The following is a 26,743-nucleotide window of genomic DNA, read 5'->3' on the forward strand; positions in this document are numbered from 1 at the left end:
GCAAAGACTGTATTCATCATTTTACAAGAAAATTTTATCAGTCTAACTCTCAGCATGAGTAACATGCAGAAACATATTACAAGAATTTCTAATTGAGGATTACCCTTACCCACAAGAAAGTTAATCTAAATAAACAATGTGAACTAAAGAAATGTACTTAGATATACATCCAAACTGGATGGAAAGTGTAATGGTAGAACAGAATTAGGGATGAGCTAAAAGGTACAGTAAGTTAAGCCACCATTTGGGAGGCCTGCACACATAGGACTGTAACAGCAGGTGTACCCACTGCTTCATGTAGTAGATGTGTGCAGGAGGGCTGAGCCCAACCCTGGCATCAGCTGTTACCAAGGAAAGCCAGGTCTGAGGACACCCCTCCACTCCCAGGGGAATCCTTAGGATTCTCCCCAATTAGACCACTGTGCTCAATTCATGGTGGCTTCAGTGAAAATCACAGACATCTTGTCAACCCACGCAGCACATGTTGCAGGTACACCAGACTGATCCCCATGCAATACAGAACATACCCAGACACACACCAAAGACAAGACGGCCAGCTCACCTAAGCCAACATAGAACTTCAAACACCTCTTCAAAGAAAGGAAAGGATAGGCTGAACAACATTCCAGACCAGGCTTTATTGCAAGCACTGAAGTCTGTGGACACATTCAGGTGGCAGCCAGGAGGCCTTAGAAATTCTCTCCTGGTGCAAATAAACCAACAACTTCACAGAACAATCAAGACCACCCCAGTAGCACCCTTGGTGACATCAAAGGACCATCACCCCAGGGACTGATGTATTCCATCAGCAAAGACTGGTGTGCTTCTCCACTCCATGAACATAGCAGGGAAAAACGAAACATTCATCTCACCCACTGTCTCCCTGATCCCAACCCTCTCCATCCTAACAGGTGGCCCACATGGGAAAGCAACTCCCTCATTTTTTTAAATACCAGGGGGAAAAAATGCCTAAAACATGACCACAGATACAGTTTCCTTTAATGTACTATTTGGATTTGAGTCCCTGCCACCCAAGTGGGATACCTGGATAGCATTTTAAGATCTTGGCTACAGTCAAGTCCGGCCTGGCCACTGGAGGTAACTGGAGACTGAACTATTAGATACAAGGATTCGTTCTCTCTAGTTTTTCCTATCAAAAAATATCTGTGGGACCCGGCAGCGTGGCCTAGCGGCTAAGGTCCTTGCCTTGAAAGCCCCGGAATCCCATATGGGCACCACTTCTAATCCCGGAAGCTCCACTTCCCATCCAGCTCCCTGCTTGTGGCCTGCAAAAGCAGTCGAGGATGGCCCAATGCTTTGGGACCCTGCACCCATGTGGGAGACCCGGAAGAGGTTCCAGGTTCCCGGCTTCAGATTGTCACAGCACCGGCCGTTGCACTCACTTGGGGAGTGAATCATCGGACGGAAGATCTTCCTCTCTGTCTCTCCTCTCTGTATATCTGACTTTGTAATAAAATAAATAAATCTTTAAAAAAAAAATCTGTGAAAGAATTAAGATACTATTTCAACCCACTCACACAAAAGTTGCTTTTTATGAATCCTTATCTTTCATAAATACCTGAGTCTAACTACACCAAACACAAACACATTTTTTTTCTGATCTTCTCATACCTTACAAGCTCAGATCCACCAATAAGTTATCAGTAGAAAGATTTTTTTTAAGTCAAAATGCACAAACCTTTCAACAACAACAATTTTTTTAAATACACAGTCAAGGGAAAAATTTAATTCAATACTGTCCATTTCACAGCAATAAATAAAATGTGAAAGATTTTCTATCATTCAGAAGGCAAAATTTTTAGGCCTCCATTAATTTTTGAAGTTCAAAACATCATATTCCATAGAGAAAAAAAAAAAACTTCAAGATAATTCTAAAAAAAATTTTAATATATTATCTCTTTCTCTTTCCCCAGTCTCAGAATCAAAAAATATCATCAAGTAATATTTAGGGGAGGATGGTGTCATGGTTGAATGGCTAATGCTTTACTTTCAAGCCCTGGCATTTCAGACAGATGCTGCTTCATGTCCCAGTTGCTTCACTTCTGATCCAGCTCCCTACATGCGGCTCAGGAAAACAGCGGAGGATGGCTCAAGTCATTGGGCCCCTGCACCCAGATGGGAGGCCCAGAAGAAGCTCCTGCCTCCCGATTGGCTCAGCTCCAGCCACTGCAGCTATTTGGGGAGTGAACCAGCAGATGGAAGGTCTTTCTCTGTGTGTCTCCTTCTCTAAAACTTGCTTTTTTCAAAATATCAGATTTAAGGCAATGGTGTAGAAAGGAATCGGAAGAGAAAACAGTGGGATGGAGGAAGACACTAAAATAACACAGCATTAAACAACTAGGTGAATGTCAAGAATTATCTTAATTATCTTACCGATGCTATGCATTACAGCAAATAATTGTTTGTGTTGTTTTTATTGGAAGGTCAGATATATCGAGAGGAGAGACTGAGAGATCTTCCATCCACTGAATCACTCCCCAAGTGGCCACAATGGCTGGAACTGCGCTAATCAGGAGCCAGAAGCCTCTTCCGTGTCTCCCACATGTGTGCAGGGTCCCAAGGCTTTGCACCTTCCCAGGCCACATGCAGGAAGCTGAATGGGAAGCAGGGCCGCCAGGATTAGAATTGGCGCACATACAAGATCCCGGCACATGCAAGGTGAGGACTTTGGCCGCTAGGCCACTGTGCTGGGCCCTGTCTATACTTTTTAAGAAAGATTTATCTGTGGGCATGATTGCCTGGTGGCCAAAGCCTCTCCTTGCAAACACCAGGATCCCATACGGGCACCAGTTCATGTCCTGGGTGCTCCACTTCTCATCCTGATTGCAGCCTGGAAAAGCAATAGAGGATGGTCCAAAGCCTTGGGACCTTGCACCCATTTAGCAGATACAGGACAAGCTCCTGATTCCTGGTTTCAGATCGGGTAGCTCCAGCCGTTGTGGCCACTTGGATTGTGAACTAAAGGACCAAAGATCATTCTCACTGTATCTCCTTTCAATAAAGTCAGATGGAAACAGAATTTTTCTATCCGCTGGTTCTCTCTCCAAATGGCCACAATGGTGAGGATTAAGTCAGGCAGAAACGAGGAACTGTGAACTCTAGCCGGATCTCCTAGGTGGGTAGCAGGGTCGCAGTGCCTGTGATACTCGCATCCCATTCGGACACTGGCTCGAATCCCAGTTACTCTCTGTCTGATCCAGCTCCCTACTAATGGCTTGAGAAAAGCAGCAGCAGATGGTCCAAGTGTTGACCTTATCACGGGCATGAGGGACAGAATGAAGCACTGGCTTCTACCTGGTTAGCTCTAGTCTTTTAGTCATCTGGGGCACGAACAAGTGGATGGAAAAATCAATCAATCTCTCTCCCTCTCTCTGAAACCCTAAATAAATAATCTTTAAGCAAAAAACTAAGACTTCTTCCTAACAGCGATCAACATTAAAGTTTCCCAAAAGTTTTGGGGAGCGGGGAGCTGAAGCCACTCTGGGATTGGTAGGCAGGACGGCGGCTGGCCCAGGGCCAGGAGGCAGAGTTGGTCTTGCCAGCAGGTAAACAGAAAATCACAGGGATAGGCTAAGGCCCTCGCTGTGATTACAGGCCTATCACGTAGTGCCAAGTGGACCCATGGGGAGAAGTGATTGGTGGAGAATGATATAAAAGCAGCCGGTAAAAACTAGGCAGGACGGACTGGGTTGATGGACGACAGACGGACAGAGAAAGACGGGATGAGGGAGGAGGAGGACGGCAGGAGGAAGGGTGCCAGAGAGAAGAAGCGGGGAGGACCAATGGGGACAGGAGCAGTGGAGACAAGGTTTTAAATGCAGCCGCTTGGGCCCGGCGGCATGGCCTAGCAGCTAAAGTCCTCACCTTGAACGCCCCGGGATCCCATATGGGCGCCGCTTCTAATCCCGGAAGCTCCACTTCCCATCCAGCTCCCTGCTTGTGGCATGGGAAAGTAGTCGAGGACGTCCCAATGCTCTGGGACCCTGCACCCACGTGGGAGACCCGGAAGAGGTTCCTGGTTCCCAGCTTCGGATCGGCACAGCACCGGCCGTTGCGGCTCACTTGGGGGGTGAATCAATGGACGGAAGATATTCCTCTCAGTCTCTCCTCCTCTCTGTATATCTGACTTTGTACTGGAAATAAATAAATCTTTTTTAAAAATTTTAAATAAATAAATCTTTAAAAAAAAAGATTAAGAACAAAAGGAAATCAGGAAGAGTCAGATCAGTTTATAAAGTGGATGCCTAAGACAAAAGGCCCCCCCCAGGTGCACCTCTCTCTTATCTCCTCTTTTCTCTTTCCTCTCTCTCTCTCTCTCTCTGGTCTCTCCTATCCCTCCCTCTCTGGTCTCTCTGGTCTCTCCTCCTCTCTCTCTTTCCCTTCTCTTCTCTCCCCTTCTTTCCTGATTTTCACCACCTCTACCCTGTTCCTGCCCCGTTGGAATAAACCTCCTAAGATACAAAAATAAATAAATAAATAAATAAATAAATAAATAAATAAATAAATAAAGTAGATGCCTAATACTATCCAAGAAAACTGTTGTGAAGTGCACTCCGCCTGATGAGAGGAATCAGCAGGAGCATTACACAATGAGAAAGGAATCCCTGATGAAGCCATCCTGGGTTTGCAGAACACTCCCAACAAGCAAATGTGTCATTCTTTGCCCCCTATAAAATTACCATGTAAAAACCTGAAGTCCATTCATTCTTTTTTCTTAATATTCATTTTCCACGAAATGTCTGCGGAATCACTACATACCATGCTTAAGCCAAAACTACCTTGTTAAATCCAGGAACAAACTATTTTGAAAATGATTCCTGAACTAACTGATTCATTTCATGACAAACTAATTAAACTTCAGCTCTGCAAAACCATCCATCTTCACAGAATAACTGTAAATAAAACACAGCTCAGCAAGGTCCGTGGGACTTGTCCTAAATGCTCCTATCTTCAACATTTATGAAATAAAACTGTCCTTTAATCAACTTATTTTCATCACTAAAGCACCTGTCATAGCTGCCTAACCATACACAGCATTTTTAAATGCTTATTAGAAATTATGACGTCTGGGCCCAGCGGCATGGCCTAGCAGCTAAAGTCCTCGCCTTGAACACCCCGGGATCCCATATGGGCGCCGGATCTAATCCCGGCAGCTCCACTTCCCATCCAGCTCCCTGCTTGTGGCCTGGGAAAGCAGTCGAGGATGGCCCAAAGATTTGGGACCCTGCACCCGCGTGGGAGACCCGGAAGAGGTTCCTGGTCCCCGCATCGGATTGGCGCATACCGGCCCGTTACGGCTCACTTGGGGAGTGAAACATCGGATAGAAGATCTTCCTCTCTGTCTCTCCTCCTCTCTGTATATCCGGCTTTCCAATACTAATAAAATCTTTTTTAAAAAAAAAAGAAATGATGACGTTTGATTTAAAATATTAAATATTAAAATAATCATCTTAACATGAAAATTCTGCAATTTTATATTTACAGTAGATATGAATCTGAGCTAAAACAAGAGTAACATTTTCTTCAAAATCAGCTGGAAATGTGTGTGTCAAGTAACTCCAACTGCACCTCTCCACACACGTGCATGAATGACTGCCACTGTGCTGCACATACATACTTCACAGTTACCAACTTCCGCAATACAAGAGTTCACAAACGAGAGTCAGCTATATTTATACTATAATCACTAGTTATACCTACATTTATTTACTTATCACCAGAAAGTAATATAGAAAAACTAGTTACATCAATAATGATCAAAAATTCAGTGACAATCCTTCAAAATTCCAATATATGAGAGGAAATAACAAATGAATTCATTTACAAGGAAAAAGTTGGGAACTATTACTCAGGAAACACATAGAAGATAAAACAAATCTTTGTTCTCCTGCATAGCAACATTTAATGTACTAATAAAGCTGGCCTAGGTTATATCCTAAAACATATTACAGCATTCAGAAGCATAATATACATAACTGTAAGTCCTCAGGAGAGAAAACAGTGAACAGAACAAACTTCCAACCTTCATTAATTCACATTCTAGTAAGAATAAACAATACATAACTGGTAAGATAATTACTAATAAAAAAAAAAAGTAAAGTGACATGCTAATTTAGTTACCATACTAAAAAGATTACACCTGTGAGCACCATTCACCTAGATATATGCAAACGCTGTCCCGTGGAAATTCCCTCAGAGACAATCTCAGAGAAGAAAGGCAGCAGGCCAAGCAAAGAGGTAACAGGAGCACGCCAAGGAAAACAAACACCAGTTTACAAGAACATTTTCAGAGATTTCACCCATTCAGCTACAAATAAAAAGCTTCCCATACAGAGAATAAGTATCCACTTTTTTTTCTTTTCTTTTTTTTTTTACCAAAGCCGACTGTATTTCAAGTCATCATGGTGGGGTATTGGGAAGTTTTCAATTAGCAATAATCGTGCCTCTGATAAACCTCATTGGCTACAATACTGCCACTGCGCAAAGCTAGTATCCACATTTTTTTAAGATCTATTTATTTTTATTTCAAAGTCAGATATATAGAGAGAGAAGGAGAGACAGAGAGAAAGATCTTCTGTCTGATCATTCACTCCTCAGATGGCCACAACGACCAGTGCTGTGCTGATCTGAAGCCAGGGGCCAGGAACTCATATATTTATTCTTTTATTTTCCAAAAGGGATTTATACATTTTTGGTTAACTTGAAACTGCACATATTTATGGGATGCAGTATGATATTTGAAGACATTTACACAACATGTACTGATCAAATTACACAGTTACATTTAGTGAGAATTTCCATTTCCACCCATGTGTTTATCTATCTTATTTTTCCGTTCCGTTAGTCTTCACAGGTAACAACGGAAATTTCTTTTCAGGAACACGAAAACCAGCTTCCAGATATCCAGTGAAGGTTACACTTCAATGTACATATATACTCTTATGATCTCTCTTTTTACACAAAAGCATATTTTTATGAGACATATTTATGTTTAGTATATAAAAAAGGCTACTTCAAAAATTCAGAGGAGTATTTAGTTAATGCTATACAAGCTGATTAAGATGGCTGAGTTCTGGGTTCGACACCTGGCAGGTGCAGGGTCCCAAGGCTTTGGGCCATCCTCGACTGCTTTCCCAGGCCACAAGCAGGGAGCTGGATGCGAAGCAGGGCTGCCAGGATTAAAACCGGCAACCATATGGGATCCTGGCACATTCAAGGCGAGGACTTTAGCTGCTAGGCTATCGCACCATGCCCAGCACCCACACTTTAAAGTCACCAGTCTACTAGCAGAAAAACAAAATGTCAGCTCAATTTTAAATTTTTTATGATCTTAACCAATCAATATGTTTAAAACCACACTTACAAAGATAGTTCTCAAAATTCAAGCAGAGTTTTCTGGAGGACTAGTTTAAAATGATTCTGAATCTGGCATGATGGCTCAATGGCGGAATCCTCACCTTGCAGGCACAAGGATCCCATATTGGCACCAGCTCATGTTCTGGGCGTTCCACTTCCAATTCAGTTCCCTGAATATTTACAGTGAGAAGGAGGCCAAGTGGCTGCAACAGTCAATGCTGAGCTGATCTGAAGCCAGGAGCCAAGGAGCTTCTTCCAGATCTTCCACTTGCAAGACTCAGAGAGAACTGGAAACTCATCTGATGTTTACCGCCTACAAACAACATTCACTAAAATCCAGACATAAAATTATATAGCTATTGCAAAGCTGATTATGCTCTCTCCCATTCCTCAGGAGATAATGTTCACAGTGTAATGATTTCCCAAAGTCAAACATTTAAAAGCGCCACACAAGTGCAAACAATTGGCACAATAGCTAAACTCTGGATACCCACACCCCTTGTCCCAGTGCCTGGGTCCAAGCACAGAATCTACTCTCCAGGGCCGGCGCCGTGGCCTAGCAGCTGAGGTCCTCGCCTTGAACACACCAGGATCCCATATGGGTGCCGGTTCTGGTCCCCGTGGCTCCACTTCCCATCCACCTCCCTGCTTGTGGCCTGGGAAAGCAGTCGAGGACGGCCCAAAGCCTTGGGACCCTGCACCTGCATAGGAAACCAGGAAGAGCTCCTAGTTCCTGTTTCCTGGCTTCGGATCGGCTCAGCACCGGCCACTGCAGTCACTTAAGGAGTGAATCATCAGACGGAAGATCTTCCTGTCTCTCCTCCTCTCTGTATATCTGACTTTGCCATAAAATAAATAAATCTTAAAAAAAAAAAGAAAAAACATTTTTAGAAGTGAGGTTAAAATTTTACATATCATTTAATTCCCAAAAACAGTGAACTGGAAGTGTCTTCTCTCCCTTCCCAGGTTTGTGGCTGAGATCAAGGCTGTGGAAGTGTTTTCTGCAGTGTCCCGTAGTACAACCACAAGAACCTGATGATAATTTACTTTGGTTTTATATTTAAGATTTGTTTATCTGAAAAGAGAGTGGTAAGAGACAGAGCTCTTTCATCTGCTGTTTTCCCCAGATGGCTGCAAAGGCACAGACTGGGCCAGGCAGTGGCCAGGAGCCAGGTGTCCCATCCTGGCCTCCCACCTGGGTAGTCATCCTCTGCTTTCCACAGGACGCTGGATTGGAAGTGCAGCAGCTGGGACACAAACTGGCACCCATACGGGATGTCTATTAATAATCAGTGGAAAGAAAAGTAATTTACTTAAGAAAAAATCAACTAAATCCAAAGTATAGGAATTCAAAGGATATATGTTACTGTAAAATCATTCTTTAGAGGGAGGGAGTTAAGGGGCTGCAGCACAAGTTGGTATGGCCACATTTCATATCAGGGCACCCAAGTTTGTGCTCCTGATCCTAGTCCTGCTAGCTTACACCCTGCTAGCAAGGGAATGATCAAGTTAACTGGGTCACTACCACCCACCTGTACAACCTGGATAAAGTTACAAACTCCTACTTCAACCCAGGCTATTCCAGGAACTTGGGGAGCTCTCTCCCTCTTCTGGCTCTCTACCTGTTTCTCTTCCTTTTAAGCAAATAAAGCAGTTTTCAAAAAGCATTAAGGACCCGGCTGCAGTAGCCTAGCAGCTCAAGTCCTAGTCTTGCAAACACCAAGATCCCATACAAGTGCCGGTTCTAATCCCAGCAGCCCCACTTCTCACCCAGCTAGCCCTGCCTATGTCCTGGGAAAGCAGTTGAGGCTGGACCAAAGCCTTGGGACCCTGCACCCGCATGGAAGACCCAGAAGAGGCTTCAGATCAGCTCAGCTCTGGTCGCTGAAGTCACTTGGGGAGTCAATCAGTGGATGGAAGAGCTTCCTCTCTGTCCCTCCTCCTCTGTAGATATCGGACTTTCCAATAAAAAAAAAAATCTCAAAAAAAAAAAAGCATTCATTAAAAGGCTGGCAACATGAAATAACAGGTCAGGGCTCTGTCCTCAACTATGTAAACAATACTAGGAAGAAAAAGAACAAAATAAAATAAAATAGCCTCTACCTGCAATGCCAGAATGCCATCTGGACACCAGTGTAAGTACCAGTTGCTTCACTTCCAATCCAGTTCCCTGCTAAAGTGCATGGGAAAGCAGCTGAAGACAGCCTACCTCTTTAGGCCCCTGCACCCACCTGGGAGACACAGAGGAAGTCCCAGGCTCCTGGCTTCAAACTGGCAGAACCATGGTCATTATAGCTATTTAAGCAGCAAACTAGTGGACAGAAGATCTTTCTGCCTCTTCTCTCTGTAAATTTGCCTCTCAAATAAAAATAAGTCATTCATAAACAAAACATGTATTTCAACAAGTTCAGGCCATATACAGTATTATGGCCCAAGCAAATTATAGCCAAGTATTACGGCCAACTAAAAATAACCAAATTTCTCTTTAAAGAAAACTAAGTGTATAACACAATCAAACCATGGAACTTATAAGAAACAAAACCAGACTGAAAAATATATGCAAAAATACAGTAAATGAAACTTTTACTGTGACTTTCGTCAGATTAATAAAATGACAGGAAAATACAAAGAGAATGTCTGCTAACAAAGTTGCACTTCGAAAGGAGCCAGTCTGAAAGGAAACACTTACCAAGGAAGACTTACCGGATTCCCACATATTTAGTAGTCAATAATTTGATTTTATAATCTACAAAGCACCGTGTTATTCTGTTCATACACACAGAGCACCTAGTGTTATAATACTGCAAAACTCTACTTGAAGGGAGGGGGCTCACAACATTCTTTTAATAACAGGATACCACAGGGTATCATAACAATCAGAACGAAAATCACAGCTTGAGGAATTCAAACACTGAAAAGAAAGCTACCGAGTCATAAAGTCCAGAAAAACATTAGCTGGCCAGGAATGCTGCAGTGAAGTTTTCAAAACAAAAATTTTAAAGGTGGAGAAGGGGAACAGGGAATGAAACAGCTGAGGTACAGTTTATAGCTAGCCAGCAACCACAAATTTAAAACGCAGTTTCACCAAATAGCATTAAAACACAAGAATCTACCATAGCCTGAAAAACAAAGGTTTCTTTTCTTTGATGTCCCCTCCTAAGCAGCTGGGTTACTATGAACACTATAATTAAAAATTTGTAGGGACCATCTCTGTACGGTAACAAGCCAATCCTCTAGTGGCAAGCACAGCATCCATATGGGTGCTGGTGTATTCCAGCTGCTGTACTTCTGACCCAGCCCTCTGCTTATGGTCTGGCACAGCAGTAGAGCATGGCCCAAAGCTCTGGGTATCTGCACCCACACTGGAAGCTTGAACAAAGCTCCTGGCTCTCAGCTTCCAATCAGCTCAGCTCTGTTCACTGAGGCCATAAAACCGAATAGAAGACCTCTCACCTCTCTAAAACTCTGTCTTTAAAAACAAATATTTTGGGGGGGCCCCGGCGCCGTGGCCTAGCAGCTAAAGTCCTCGCCTTGAATGTGCCAGGATCCCATATCAGTGCTGGTTCTAATCCTGGCGGCCCCACTTCCCTTCCAGCTCTCTGCTTGTGGCCTGGGAAAGCAGTCAACAACGGTCCAAAGTCTTGGGACCCTGCACCTGCATGGGAAACCAGGAAGAGCTCCTGGCTCCTGGCTCCAGATTTGCACAGCACCAGCCACTGCAGCCACTTGGGAAGTGAATCATCAGAAAGAATATCCTCCTCTCTGTATATCTGATTTAGCAATAAAAATAAAATCAATCGTCAAAAAATAAGTAAATAGATATTTTTCTTAACAAAAAAAGATGTTTAAGTCAAAGTGTTGAGATACAGTATAACACAGACTGAGTCCTAGGATTTTTGAAATTTCTTATATCAAAACAGAATGAAACATCTTTCTACAATCCTGACCTGCCTTTCCAATAAAAGTATCTTCAGGAAAAAAAAAAAGTAAAGAAATGTATTCTATGCCAGTAAACACCAGCAGTGGTTTCCAGGTGGACGTTTGGCGCAGCAGTCTAGATGCCGCCTGCATCACCGGCACCCGACTGCAGTGCATGTGCTGGTGTCCTGTCTCCAGCTGCTGACTGCAATTTCAGCTTCTTCCTAATGTGCACCTTGAGAAATGGCAAATGATGGCTAAAGTACTGGAGCCTGGCTGAGTTCCAGCTCTTAACTTCAAGATTGGTCCAACTCTGGCAGTTCCAGGCATTTCTGGAGTGACCCTGCTAATGGAAGATTTCTTTCTCTCCTATGATTTTTCCCTCTCCTACCCAATCCATCTCTGCCTGCCTTTAAAATAAAAAAAAAAATTATTTAGATATAACGTCCTGCCTCTTAATGTTGATTACATCAATACACTCATAATGTTAAAAAACAAAACAAAACTACACTACATAGGGGCTACTGAAATGGCTCAAACGATTCCAGCTACAAGTGCCAGCAACCCATATGGGCTCTGCTTCATGTTCTGGCTACTCCACTTCCCATTCAGCTCCCTGCTTACGACCTGAGAAGGCAGGGGAGGATGGCCCAAGTCTTCTGAACTCTGAACCCATGAGGGAGACCTGCAGGGAGCACAAAATACCTGGTTTCAGACCGGCTCAGCTCAGGCCACTACAGCCATCTGGGGAGTGAAGCAGTGCATAGAAGATTCTTGCCTGTTTTTCTCTGTAAATTTGCCTTTCCAGTAAAAATAATGGGTGCTAGTTCATGTCCCACATGCTCCACTTCCCATCCAGCTCCCTGCTCGTGGCCTGGGAAATCAGCAAAAAATTGCCCAAAGCCGTGGGACCCTGCCCATGTGAAAGACCATGAGGAAGCTCCTGGCTTCAGATTTGCTTCAGCTCCAGCCCCTCTGGCCAGCTAGGGAGAGAACTGGAGGAGAGATGATGTTTCTGTCTCTCCTCCTTTGCATAAACCTGACTTTCCAAAAAAAATAAATAAATAAAGCTGTTAAAAAATAAATAATAAAAAGATAAAGATAGAGATTCCCCCGTCTCTGCATGATAGTTTAACAGGCCAACTTAAAGTCAAGGAGGATGGACAAGTTGAAGCAATGTGTATCCTGTGCTCGTGCCTAACCTAAATTAAAATGTATGTGAAAGTGAAAAAAAAAAAAAACAAAAAAACAAAAAACAGGCCAACTTAGCAGGGCTGGCATCCCAAATGGGCACCAACTGGTGGCCAAAGATAATCCACTTCCCTTCCAACTCTCCACTTGTGGCTTGGGATAACAGCAGAAGACAGCTCAAGTCCTTGGGACCCTGCACCCACATAGGAGACCCAGAAGTTCCTGGCTGCTAGCTTCAGATCAGCTCAGTTCCAGCTGCTGTGGCTACTTCAGCAATATACCATCAGATGGAAGATCTTTCTCAGTGTCCCCTTCTCTCTGTAAATGTTTCTTCAATGAAAATAAATAAATCTTAAAAAAAAAAAAAAAAGTATGTCTCCAGGAAAAATATATTACTAGAAAAAGCTAAAAATGGTTTAGTCAGAAAAGACAGTTCATGTAAGAACTGAGCTTGGAATGAAGAATCAAAATAGAAAAGCGCAAATACTACAAAAGTTCTTCGAGGGCTATAAATAGATAAATACAATAAATAAATACAATCATTTCTCAGTGCAAATAATCTTGGTAACTATAACACAGTGAAGCTAAAAGCATTATTTCGCTCTATTCATGCAACATGTAATACTGTCTTCTTAAAGATTTTAAAGGCAGAGAAGAAACACCAGGCATGTGCACTCTTACTTGCTGGTTCACTCCTCAAATGCCCCGAACAGCGAAGCCAAAACCGGGAACCAGGATTTCAATGCAGGTGTCCCATGTGGGTGATGATAACCTAGCAACTAACGCAGTCACAGGTGCCTCCCAGGGCCAGCAGGACCTGGACACTGGACTCAGCAGCAAGAGGCAGAGAACCAGGAACTCCAAAAGGGAAAAGCAGACAACAGGCATGATAACGACTAAGTTAAACGCCCACCTCTAATTCTTGCATAATATGAACATGTACAAAAAGAACAGGATCTTTTTTCCTTGAATATCCAACCAGTTAAGAATTAGTAAGGAGGGTTCACAGTCCTAGAATATAATGAGCAACTACTTCCCAGAGTACTTTAGTGACATTTTACAAAACCACTTCATCCATTAGTAGTTAGCAGAATTCCACTAGAAACAAAGGTATACATTATGCTGCAATCTCTTCAAGATTTGTGAATCTCATCACAACCCAAAACAAAAGGAAATCTCATCACATCACATAATCCACCTGCAATTCCCCTCGGGCGATCTCCAAGCACAAGGCACACGTTTTCCAAATATTTCTTTTTGTTTCTTACAAATTCACATAATTCTAACTATTCTAACTTTAGCTTAGCATAACAATTGACGCATTACATAATGTTAAAATCAGTCATTATCTAATAAAATAGCTTTGAAGCCATCAGTTTTAAAATATATACTCATACTCTTTGGTTTCAATTGCTTGGAGATTTTAAATAAAGTCAGCCCTCAATTACCATGGGTTCCACCCATGTAGATTCAACCAATCCCAGGATGCAAAAACAAAACAAAACAAAAGACCCTGTACGGAACATGGACGCTTCAGCATTATTCCTTGAACAATACAGCATAACAACTATTCAGATTGTATTTACATCAAATTAGGTAATATAAGTATCCTAAAGATGATTTAATATTTGAGAAGATATGTATAGGTTATATGCAAAAACCGTTTTATTTGATTTGTCCATCCTTGGATTTTGGTAGGAGAGGGCTGTCCAGAAACCAATTCCCCAAAAATGTAAGGGATGACTCTCAAAAAGAAAAAGAAACTTTAAATTAAAAAAGAATTTTAAAAAATGATAGTAAGCACTTCACATAATAAAAGAATGCTCTAAGGGTGGGTGCTGTAACACTCAGCTCCATTTCTGCACTCCAGCTCTCCGCCAATGCAGACAATGGTGAGGGCTCAAGGAACTGGGTCCCTGCCACTGCCTGGAAAATCTAGACTAATCCTTCCTTTGGCCTGTCTCCAGCTGTTGCGGGCAACTGGTGAGAGAGCCAGCAGATGGAGTTCTCTTCATCCGCATCTGCCTTTCAAATTAAAGTAAAACCTAACCTAAAGTTCCCACTCATCACCCCATTTCAGTAAACACCTTCAAACTGTCATTTCTGTGGTTCTGTAACCTGGATCCTGTAACTGCTGACACTTACTCATTAACTATATTAGAGATATATGAAGCCAACATGCACACTACTGTTTAATAAACACTGTAAGCACATACCCTAAGTTATCTTAGTAACTTAATTGATCTAATTTCACAAAATCTACCAAAGTACTTTTCTCTTTACAGCCTGTACTACTGCACTGTACTGTTTCACATTTTATCCTGTCCAAAGGAGAAACTACTTCATTCAACACTACTAAATTCTGGTGTAGGAGGCATATGAAAAAAATAAAATCTAAAAATTTTGGCTGCCACGTGGAGAATTTGAAAACATCCTGGAAATAATTATTTTATGGAGGAGGCCTGGTACAAGGGCTCTACTGAATAATCCTCCACCTGGAAACACCTGGATCCCCTATGGGTGCCAGTTTATGCCCCATCCATCTCCCTGCATGTGACCCAGGAAAGCAGCAGACAGCCAAATGCCTTTGGGCCCTGCATCCACAAGGAAGACCCAGAAGAAGCTCCTGGCCCCTGGCTTCGGATTGGCTCAGCTCTGGCCCACTGTGGCCATTTGATGAGTGAACCAGTTGATGTTAGGATCTCTCTCTCTCTCTCTCCTCTGTAAATCTGCCTTTCCAATAAAAATAAACAAATCTTTTTAAAAAAGAATTACCTTTTTAAATTTTCATCAATATATTGCCAACCACACTCGATAAGAAAACAAGCACCACAATAAAAAGAAAACCAAACAAAACATATTAAATATATATTAAGAATCACCTAAAAACAATACTAACATTTTTTAATGTTGGGGCTAAAAATAAACAGTACAAAATACAATCATTTGAAAGTAAACACAAAGCAAACCATAACAATAAAAAAGTTTACTGAGCAGAGCAGACACAATTACCAGGTTGAAGGAAAATCCTGAGATTCACATTTCATTCCAATGCCAAATCGGTCTGAGAAAATGAATAAATCAAGCTTTAAAAACTAAACTGTATTAACTAACCTTATTATGTATTACATTTCTTGAGAAGAGGAATTTCACAAGATATGAAGAACAAAATCACACCAAGATATCCAACTAATATTAAGGTTTTCCTGCAGATCCAAAGAGAAATGCATCTACTAGCACACAGCAATGTTTTATCTTTGTAACAATTAAAGTGGAACAATGTATTTTGCAGCCTACTAATGGTTTTTATAATATTCAACGTTTGAGATATTAAAACAGCAACCACTCCAATGGAAATATAATATATTCTTTTGATAAACATTTAAGTCTTTCAAATGTACTTAAAAATGATTCCTCACAATATACAAGTAAATAATACTGCATACAGACAACAGAATAGGTATAAATGTTCCTCTCATTGAGATTTACATATGAAACAAACTAGAACATAAAAATAATATGACATACCTACAGCACAGAAAATTACACAATCACTTACAGTAATGGTTATTAAAACTTACGAAGACGCAAGAATTATCCAACATTAAGTTAAAAATACATTAAAGGTGTTTTATCTTAAGTACATCAACGATATCTGTGAAATACAATCTACCATCACTCCATACAACACTTAAGGTTGAAATTTACATATTAAAAGCCTCAATATGCAATTAAAGAAACACTTCTCACCTGGAGTTACCTACTTGGCATCTGTCATTAGGGCTCAAAATTACAAAACCAAATCTTACACACAGGTCACTTATTAATTCTAAGTACCTACTCAACCAATTCCTTCACAAACAAATGTGCTACCTGTTAAGTAATCACTTGCTTAATACTGATATCAAATGTAGTAAAGCTTTTAAGAGGTAATCCCTTCAAATATTAAATTAGTAAAAAAAATTAAAATAATAGATTTTATATACAACACCAATTTTATTTTGCACCACCAGATAAGTTTTTTTAAGTGATCTTTCCAGAAAACTGACACTTAATGCAATAACAGACCTTTGAAAATATTTACTTTCATACAACCCTTTCAAGATACTAATTATCTTATTTCTTTAAACAGTACACAGGATAAAAGTTTGTAATTCAAGTCTTCAACATAGCACATTAACTATTACTCCACTGCCCTGTGACAGAGGTACTTCAACAAACCCACAGTCCACAATCTGACAGCACTGAGAGTGACACAGCTCTGACTTCAGTCAGAACACTAAAACCACATGTTAATACGGTGCATACAAAGTATCAATAATTCTAAGTTTAGACCCTTGGGAGTTCAGTCCTGAGATACTTCATGACATTATAAACAGTCCTGAGCATTTTGGATAACGGGTGTTTGACCTGTACAGTATCACTCTAACTTCCTCTGATGAAGCAGCTCACTAGTTCATCACTTGTGTGGAAGGACTAAAAAGGAAAATTAAAAATCTGCTACTTAAATTATACTCAAGCAAACTCAAACCAAGTAAAATAAATTTCTACCCTTCCTTGGATTTCCCCCACTGTTTTTCTTTTAATCGTAATGCTTAAATGCCTGTAGAACAATGATAATTTCCAGGATCCATTACCAAAAACAATTTATAAAACGTTAAGTTCCATGGACAATTTATAAAATGTAAGTTTCAGAAGTTCTACTTATTTGGTTCAGAGGCACAACCGCCACAGCAAACTTAACGTGGTTTATCTCTATAAAGGCCTCTGTGGTATTGTGACCACACGATTTCATTTTCACAATTTCCCTACTCCTACCACTAGTAACACTGTACCGCAACAGGCTAAGAGGGTGGCTTACCCCCAAGTGAAGAACTCACAAGCTTAAACAAGTTGCTGACTTAATGGTAAGTAGTACTAGTAATTCTGAGGGACTGCAACACTATCTGAAAAAAAAAATCACTTACAGGCAAAAATCTAACTGATGCTCTGCCTCGGGCTGGCCCTGGAAGCACGGCTCCTGGCAGCATCTTCTGCACTGCCCTCTCCTTCCCAACTTCAGCATCAATGTGCAGACTGACGCCTTTCCTCTTTCCCACAGCAAACATACATACTCATCTCTACAACATTCCTATTCACACTATCACACTTAAAAAGAAAAAAGTCTAAAGATTGGACACTTTTTTGTCACAAATCTTACTAATAATATCACAGGTATACTGGTACGTTTGGAGAGAAAATACATCAATCACAAAATGATAGGTGCTTAGCAACTTTTTATTTAAACACAACCTGTGGTATTAATCGCTACTACTGATAGTCAACCACTCCAGAGGTGTACTAAACGGCATGGTCAAAAAGTTGTCAAACTTCTGGAGAACTCCCATAGACATAGTTGCGTACACGTACCATAATACAGTCACATATAAGAACAGTCAATACATAATAAATACTAAACAAAAACATAAAACTCAAATGATACAATTAATTTTTAAGTCTTTTACATGTACTTTGTGTGCGGAGCTAGTAGCACAGTTAACTGTATCGGATACACAACGATATGTTGAGCACAGGAATAGCTCAACATATTTTCACAAGGCTAAGCCCCTCAAAAAACCTGTACAAACGAAATTTCTAGTCTTGATACAAAAGCCCTAAGGACAAGCAATAACCACGAAAAAAAAAATGCAAGTGAACAGCTACATTTCACTGTTTGGCAATGCTGTAGTAGTGTGCAACATCCCTTTCACTTACAAGAAATAAAGCATGGAAAACAATGCACAGCAACTGCAGACTGGCTTCACAGGGTCAGCCAAGCCTAAAGTGAACGCGGTGGGGCCGGTCAGTAGAGGGTTTCCCTCGAACGCCTCTATAAATCTAAACGCAAACAGCAACGAAGTAGGAGTGAACTGCCTAGCTACTTGAGTCATTTCGTAAATTACTAAACAAAAAATCATACACGACTCAAGAACTAAGAAAAACCTGATCTTTTACTGTCCAAACTCTAATACTCAAGCTTAGGATACGTTCGTTTTGAATTAAAACAGTCCCACTGTTACTTTACGCTAATATGTAGCCTAAAACAACGGTCGAAGATGACAACCCCTGTAACACATAACTAAAATCCTACCGATCCGTGAGTTACCAGACATGTACAAGTTGATTACCATCACGATTTTATTCCGACCCGAGACACAGACGAGGGCCCTCCAGAACCCGCCAGAAGTTACTCTAGACACAGAGTGCCAAGGAAGTGCTCCGAGCCGGGACCCAATCCCGCCGGCAGGGCACAGCGCAGACACTGGGGGGACTGGGCTCCGCAGGGCACAGCGCAGACACTGGGGGGACTGGGCTCCGCAGGGCACAGCGCGGACACTGGGGGGACTGGGCTCCGCAGGGCACAGCGCGGACACTGGGGGGACTGGGCTCCGCAGGGCACAGCGCGGACACTGGGGGGACTGGGCTCCGCAGGGCACAGCGCGGGCACTGGGGGGGACTGGGCTCCGCAGGGCACAGCGCGGGCACTCGCGGGGACTGGGCTCCGCAGGGCACAGCGCAGACACTGGGGGGACTGGGCTCCGCAGGGCACAGCGCAGACACTGGGGGGACTGGGCTCCGCAGGGCACAGCGCGGGCACTGGGGGAGACTGGGCTCCGCAGGGCACAGCGCGGGCACTGGGGGGGACTGGGCTCCGCAGGGCACAGCGCGGGCACTGGGGGGGACTGGGCTCCGCAGGGCACAGCGCGGGCACTGGGGGGACTGGGCTCCGCAGGGAGAGCGCACAGGGCCCCGCGGACCGCACGGGCTGGGCACCGGCCCGGGTGCACCGGTTCTGCCCGGCGCCAAAGGCTGGTCAGGGGACACTTGTGCAGGTGGCCGGGCGCCCGCAGGGGGTTGGGAGGGTTGGTCGCCTCAAGCGGGCCGCCGCTTTCTCTTCCAGCTCGGGGGAGGCTGACACAGCACCTTTCCCGGCACTAAGAGGCACTCGCGCTCGGCCCCTCCCTAACAACTTGCCTTGTAGAAAGAGTTGCGCGTCCCAGGCCCCCGGAACCCAAGGCTCCGCCATCCAGGACAACTGCTCTGCCAACAAGCTCCCGCGAGAATCCAGAGATCTCGCGATACAAAACCCCCTAGCGTCTCGCGAGTTCCCTCCGAAACCAACATGGCGGCCGCGAGACATCAGTGTTGGAGAAGCTTTGGTGTTTCACTGAATGGACTGCAGAGTGTGGTAAACACAGCAAGACTTGGGAAGTCTCTCTGGCCTCCCAGGCCGCCTCCTCCGTTCCACCAGTAGAGCAGACACGCAGCAGCCCACCGTCTCACCACACGGACGCGGCGCATCCCTCCGCGCCCCCTTCCGCGCCGGCGCCCCTCCCGCAGGTCACGTGGCCCCCGACCCGGCGTGCCCGTCACGTGGGCCGCTCGCGTGAGCGCGCGCGCCGCCCCCTCCCGGCCCACGTGCGCGCGCACCCCGCCCCACGTGGGGGCCTCGCCGCCGCCGCCCGCAGCCTACCCCCGTCCGGCGCCGCTCCAAGCGCGGGTCCGGAGCCCCGCGTCCCCGGTCCCCGCCGTGCCCGTCCTCCTCCCCCGATCCGGGCCGCCGCCGCCACGTGCCCCGAGCGCCTACTCACCTTCTGCGCGGGGCCGAACGCCGCGGGCCGCTCGGGGAGACGCCGACGCCGCGGCCGCCCTCCGCCCCCGCCGCGGCACAGGCTCGAGTGGCCGCCGCCGCAGGAAGCTCGGCAGCGGCGCCGCGGCGCTTCCAGGTGGGTCCCCGCCTCCCGCTCCTGCCACTTCCCGCAGCACCAGCGGCTCCTTCCGGTCCCCTCCTCTCCGCTGCTCGTTGGGACTGGCAGGCGCGCTCACTACACCGCCTGCTGGTAACCGGGGCCCGTGCAGCGCCCTGGGGCCCGGCCCTGCCGCCCGCCCCGCCCCGGGCTAGGGAAGGGCTGCCGAGGCCGGGACCCAGCCTCTCTCCCGCGGGAGTCTGACAGGAGCCTGGCAGGGGAGCAGAGGCAGCCTCGGAGCTTCGCAGTTGGGGTTGCGCGTGATGCTCCCCCGCAAGAGATTTGCAAACCCTGGCTTCCTCAGCACCGCTGCCGCGAGTCGGGGGAGGATCCATATGTGTGTATTTATTACCTAAGCGCCTGCAGGCTCCAGCCACTTCAAGCCATTGCGCTTGCTGCTCTCTGGCTAGAACACTGTGCGCAGGTTTAACTCATCCGTGATCAGTGCATGTTTCAGGCTGCTTGCCAGAGGTCGGCAGGAGAAGCCTGCCCAAAAGCACAACTGCACCACTAACTACCTTCACTCCCTTTCAGACCCGGTTTATCTGTAGTGCTCCGGCCGCCAGAACTATAATGTTTTTAAAGGCAGAGACTTAGTAACTTTTGCTCATGGTTATTCCGCAGGCCTGTGACTGGCTGTACACAATACTGCATCCAAGCAGAAACTCCGGGAAAAGTGATCAGCATAGATGTTAAGACACCCACGTCACACATGAGAATACCTAGATTCTCCTGTCAGCCATGCAAGACACAAGATGATAATCGTTGTGGTTTTCTGCCACCCAAATTGAACTCCTGGGCTTGGAGAGTGATCCAACACCTGATAGCTCTGTGCCTGCCTCTCGATTGAAACAAGCTTATTACCTTCCTTTAAACTATATTAACGCATGCAGGAAAACCTAAGTCCCACGAAATTGAGATGAACAACCTGGGTTAACCTACACCACCATTTACATGCTATGGACAACACAAACCTGTCTATAATTACATTGTGTTCCAGGGCTCACAGGCCGCATTCCCATCCAGCTCCCTGCCTATGGCCTGGGAAAGCAGTGAGGAATGGCTCAACAACCTGGGTACCTGCGCTTGTAACCCTGGGAGACCGTGGAAGAAGCTCCTGGCTTCCAGCTGGCTAAGCTCTGGCCATTGTGGCCACTCACAGAATGAAGGAGCAGTTGAGATCGCCCTTCCTGTCTCTCCTCCCAACACTGCCTTTGCACTAAAAAAACAATTATGTTCGGACCTTGTGCAGTCGTCTAGTGACTGAAGTCCTCATCTTGCATGCGCTGGGATCCCATATGGGCATCTATTCATGTCCCGTCTGCTCCACTTCCCTTTTAGCTCCCTGCTTGGGGCCTGGAAAAGCAGTCGAGGCTGGATCAAAGCCTTGGGACCCTGCACCCATGTAGGAGACCCAGGAGAGGATCCTGGCTCCTGGCTTAGAATCTGCTTAACTCTGACCATTGTGGCTACTTAGGGAGTGAACAAGGAGCCGGAAAGTCTCTTTGTCTCTCCTTCTGTCTGTAAATCTGACTTCCCAATAATAAATATAAAAAAATTTTTGTTCCCAAGAAACTACCCAATCCAGTAGAAGAACCAATTAACTGGGACCCTTCTACATTTGTTAAGTGTGGCTTCATTTTTGTTTTTCTATCTCTGGAACATTATTTCCCCAAGCAAGTGAAACATGTGCCTTTCATGTTGCTAATAAACGTTACTGAATATCAAATGGCTTTGTTATATATTTTTAAATTTCAAAGTAAAGTTTAACATAAAGGGTAATACCAGTTTTGATAAACACATCAGCAAACTTTTGAGTCTACCTGGTGCCAACCCCATCCCAGGAAAAAGGGCAGAAATATCAGCACAAGGTTTCCCAAACTTGCCCTACAAACCTTTTTTAAAGATTATTTTCATTAGAAAGTCAGATATACAGGGCCCAGCAGCGTGGCCTAGAGGCTAAAGTCCTCGCCTTGAACACACCGGAATCCCATATGGCAGCCGATTCTAATCCCGGCAGCTCTACTTCCCATCCAGCTCCCTGCTTGTGGCCTGGGAAAGCAGTCGAGGACAGCCCAAAGACTTGGGACCCTGCACCTGCGTGGGAGACCGGGAAGAGGTTCCAGGTTCCAGGTTCCAGGCTTTGAATGGGCACTGCACCGGCCGTTGCGGTTCACTTGGGGAGTGAATCATCGGACGGAGGATCTTCCTCTCTGTCTCCCCTCCTCTGTATATATCTGGCTGTAATAAAATGAATAAATCTTTAAAAAAAATAAATAAAATAAATAAATAAATCTTTAAAAAAAAAATAAGTCAGAAATACAGATAAGAGACAGGAAGATCTGTCCACTGGTTAACTTCCCAAATGGCCGCAAAGGCCAGAGCTGAGCTGATCCAAAGCCAGGAGCGCTTCCAGGTCTCCCATGCAGGTGCAGGATCCCAGGGTTTGGGCTCCACAGCTTTCCCAGGCCACAAGCAGGGAACTGGCTGGGAAGTGGAACCGCCAGATTAGAACTGGTGCCCATATGGGATCCCAGTGGGTGCAAGGCAAGGACTTTAGCCACTATGCTACACCAGGCCTGCCCTACAAACTTATAGAGCCAACTTCTATTCACAGTAATCATACCAACCATGCCTTGAGTTGCAGAAATACATACTTTTCATATGGTATTATGAAATACTTATTTTAGCTTTCCAGCAGTCCAGTGAGACAGACACTGTTTGTGGTAAACCCTATAGTGTGCTTCCCAAATCCCTCTTCAGGAATGCCAGGAGGGTCTTCCATAGCCAGCCATCAGTTGGCAGCCCTTCCACTTCAACTTGGGACGATTATGATGGGTGATCTCATCTACAAACCAGTTTGTAACAATGGCGGACACACTCCATGGAGACTCCACTGTAGTTTAGCTTCTCCCTCTTACCATGCTTTCTGTTGTTTTGTTCCCAAACTGATGATCCAAAGAGTAGTCCTTCATAAATTTCCTGCACACTGTGTAAATCTTCCAAGGGAACCCACTCTATGACAGTATCCACATGTTTCTGCTGAGAAAACAGCCAAGTAACTCACCCAAGGTTGAGCTGTATAAAGTCCAATATATACACACTTGAGATAATTTTGAAACATTTTGGGGGCAGCATTTTAACAGTGGGTTAAGCAGCTGTTTCCAGCGCAGCTACCTACTAACACCGTTGGGAAAGCAGCAGCAGGTGGCACAAGCACTTGGGCCCCGGCCACCCATATGGGAAATCTGGATTAAGTTCCAGGTTCCTGGCTTCAGCCTGGCCCAACCCTACCTGTTGCAACTGCTTGGGAAGGAAACCAGGAGAAGGAAACTAGAGCTAGCTCTTCCTTTGTCTGCATTTCAAATAAATAAACTTTCTTTTGTAAAAAGTCTCTAGAAAAATGACATTAAAAGGTAAATTGTTTTTGACATCTGCACTTGTTTTTACAACATGCATTTTCTGGCAAAACTTTCTAAAGTCCTTGTATGCACAGATTTCAAGAATGTCTGCACCAAAATAAATTTGTTAATTTTCCACAAACTTATTAAGCACTCTCAGAACAAACATGGGATACATTCTGAGAAATATGTCATGTGCTTTAGTCATTGGGCAAACATCATAGAATGTTCTTACACAGATACAGCCTACTACATACATCATGTGTGCCACCCAAACTTAGCCACATATCATTCATTATGGAGCATGTAACTATACAACTATTGTGGAAAGGGCCAGCACCATGGCACAGGCTAAGCTTCTACCTGCAGCACCAAATAATGTGCCTGGGAAAGCAGCAGAGGATGGCCCAGTGACTGGGACCCTGCACCCATGTGGGATGCCTGGAACAATCTCCTAGCTCCTACTATCAAATCAGCCTCGTTTGAGCCATTGCAGCTATTTGGAGAATGAACCAGTGAATGGAAGATCTCTCTATCTTCTTCTAATTCTGTCTTTCAAATAAAAATAAAATTTTTAAAAAGGGGGTGGCAGAGTAGATGAGGACTTGGGGAAGACTTTATTACAGGGGTTACCATTTGAGTTACAGCATAACTTGACTTAACAGAGAAAAAAAGACCACTATAGCAGCAAAAAATTGCATGAATGTGTAAATGAAAGAGTACTATTGGTCCCCAGTGGCTGGATGACAGGTTTTCAGAGGAAACCCTAACAGCAAGTGAACAGTGTAGCCAAGGGAAGAAACTAATGCTGTGGGTGGACACTAGCATAATGAGAAGGGAAACCAGCCCCTGAATTCCTCAGTTATCTAAGAGCAGCTTCACTGCTCCTGGCAAAGGTCACCAGCCGCAACCTTGCTGGGAATGCAGTGTTATCCCTACACAGCCTTGGCTATCTTCATGTAGTGTCAAGACTATCAAAGGCGAGGAAGACAAAGATCTGCACATCTGAAATTCTGGACATTTTCTGAAACACTGACATTCTTTCTGCAGGCATGCCTAAACCTAATACCTAATCCAAGTAACAAACAACCTGGGAGTGCACAACAGATGACATTGCCCTCAGTCCCTTACCATGACATAGAGAACGACCTCAGAACACATCTTGAGAGGCGAAGATGTGATTTAGTCCTTCACTATGTAAGTGTGCCAAGATGCTAAACAAGGTACTGGGGGTAAAGTGATGAACAAAGTAAACACAGGCTAAATTATGGTGGAACACTGCCATTCAAGACTTACTTACATAAATACATACTGTGCAAATTCAAAATAACAAGTCCTAGAATGAAAAGTAAAGGTCATTCTGAGAGGTGGGCCCAATGTCCACAAATACCTGTTCTAGAGTACTTGTGAGGAAATAGCAGCTAGACTGGGTGAGACCTGGTGGGATTGCAGTTAGAAGCTTGTCAGACTCAAGTGGGAAAAACATTCTACATAAAAATCCAGTTGATACAAAGCCCCTATGTGGGATAGAACATATGACTACTTAATATTATCAGAAACTGTCACTTTTTTTCTATGGGTATAGGTAAAAATGATACTAAATCATGTATCCTAATTTCTTTCATTAGATCATGAACATTTTCCCTGTCATTAAATGTTCTTCAGAAAACTCCAACAGATTCTGGCATCATGTATTTAATCACTTTATTTTTCAGGAGCATTTTGATGCTACCAAGCAAAAAGCTCATGAAGGATCCAGCATTTGGCCAAGTGATAAGGAAGCTGATTAGCATATCTACTTCTCAGAATAGAGTGCATATCCAATCCCTAACCCCAAGCTTCTGCTCTTGATTTCAGGTTCCTGCTAATGCAGACATTGGAAAGTAGCATCAGTGGATCAAGCAATTGGGTTCCTACTATCCACATAACAGACACAGATTGAGTTCTTGGCTACCAGATTTGTCCCCTAGCCACAGCATGCAATTAGAGAGTGAATCAGGATGGAAGCTCTCCTATCTATATCCCTGAATGTCTTCAAGGGGTAGGAGGTTGGGGTAGGGCGGTCATGAGGAAACCAAATTAAAAGACACATTTCAGTGCACATAAATAAATAAATAAAAAGTAACACACATTTTCCATGAACTGAAAACTCTGTTATTGATTTTGTCCTTGTGTCTACGGCCATACCAGCCTGAACGCACCCGATCTCGTCTGATTTTGTCCTTCTGTCAGCTTATACATTCAAGCATCTTGGACACTGAAGTGCCATAATTTTGTTCCTCTGCCATAACCAAGAGAACATGCCTGAGTTAGCCGGCTAAAGGACAAAAGGAAGAGCCAGTTGGCTCTAGTGATTCTAGAGGAAGTCATCCCAGTCAACCAAAACCCAAGAACTGCCTTGCTCACACACAACTGACAACAGTGCATGAGAGCTCTGCTGAGAGCAGCCAAGACCTGATGAGCTAAAATTCACACTCATAAAGTATTCATACTCATGTTCCACTGAGGTTCTTCTATGGCTGCTACATCACATTACTGTATGAAAGAGTAACATGCACTAGCTCTGCAGCATACAGTGCTAATTATTTATACAGGTTTTCAAACAGCTGAGTTTTAGTTATAGACAATACACTAGAGCCTGTATCCTGCAAACAGAAGAATCTGGGATTAGACTCTGCAAGATATACATTAAAGCTAGTGAGGGGTCAGTGTTGCAGCATAACTGGCTGAGCTCATATCCCAGCCTAAGTGCCTTGGAAAGCAGCAGGAACATGACCCAAGTGCTTGGGGCCTCTGCAATCACATGGGAAACCTGGATGAAGCTCCTGGCTACCTCCTTTGCCCTGGGACAGCTCTGGCCATTGCCTCCATTTTGGGGAGTAAGCCAATGGATGGAAGTTCTGTCTCTCTCTCTCTCTCTCTCTCTCTCTGTAGTCTCTCTCTTATTCCGCCTCCCAAATAAACAGTATCTTTAAAAAAAAAAAAAAGGAAAGGAAAAGGCTAGTGAAATATGCAAGCTTCACTTCAAAAAGGTAATTCTGGGCAGAGTGGTGAGTTAAGCAACCACCT

General features: G+C 44.2%; 1 protein-coding gene and 1 pseudogene across 8 annotated transcripts in view; both read right to left on the reverse strand.

The window, feature by feature from the left end:
* The window catches only part of ZZZ3 (zinc finger ZZ-type containing 3), a 78,604-nt gene extending 57,989 nt beyond the window's left edge, over positions 1–20,615 (reverse strand). For 5 of the 8 annotated variants that reach the window (XM_058658251.1, XM_058658246.1, XM_058658240.1 and 2 more), the window contains exons 1-2: positions 13,168–13,418; positions 9,609–9,733 (exon numbers count right to left, since the gene is read on the reverse strand). Coding sequence is in view for 1 of the 8 variants with exons in the window: in XM_058658264.1 (XP_058514247.1) it covers positions 20,118–20,608 (491 nt within the window). In the remaining 7 variants the exon portion in view is untranslated. Of the gene's footprint in view, positions 1–9,608; positions 9,734–13,167; positions 13,419–20,117 lie in introns of those variants that run through there. The other 3 variants (XM_058658264.1, XM_058658270.1, XM_058658275.1) reach the window with 3 other exon arrangements.
* LOC118758629 (U4 spliceosomal RNA) lies at positions 6,381–6,509 on the reverse strand (annotated as a pseudogene).
* Positions 20,616–26,743: the final 6,128 nt, after the last annotated feature.

Source organism: Ochotona princeps, chromosome 2 (genome assembly GCF_030435755.1).
Source record: "Ochotona princeps isolate mOchPri1 chromosome 2, mOchPri1.hap1, whole genome shotgun sequence".
Lineage (NCBI taxonomy): Eukaryota > Metazoa > Chordata > Mammalia > Lagomorpha > Ochotonidae > Ochotona > Ochotona princeps.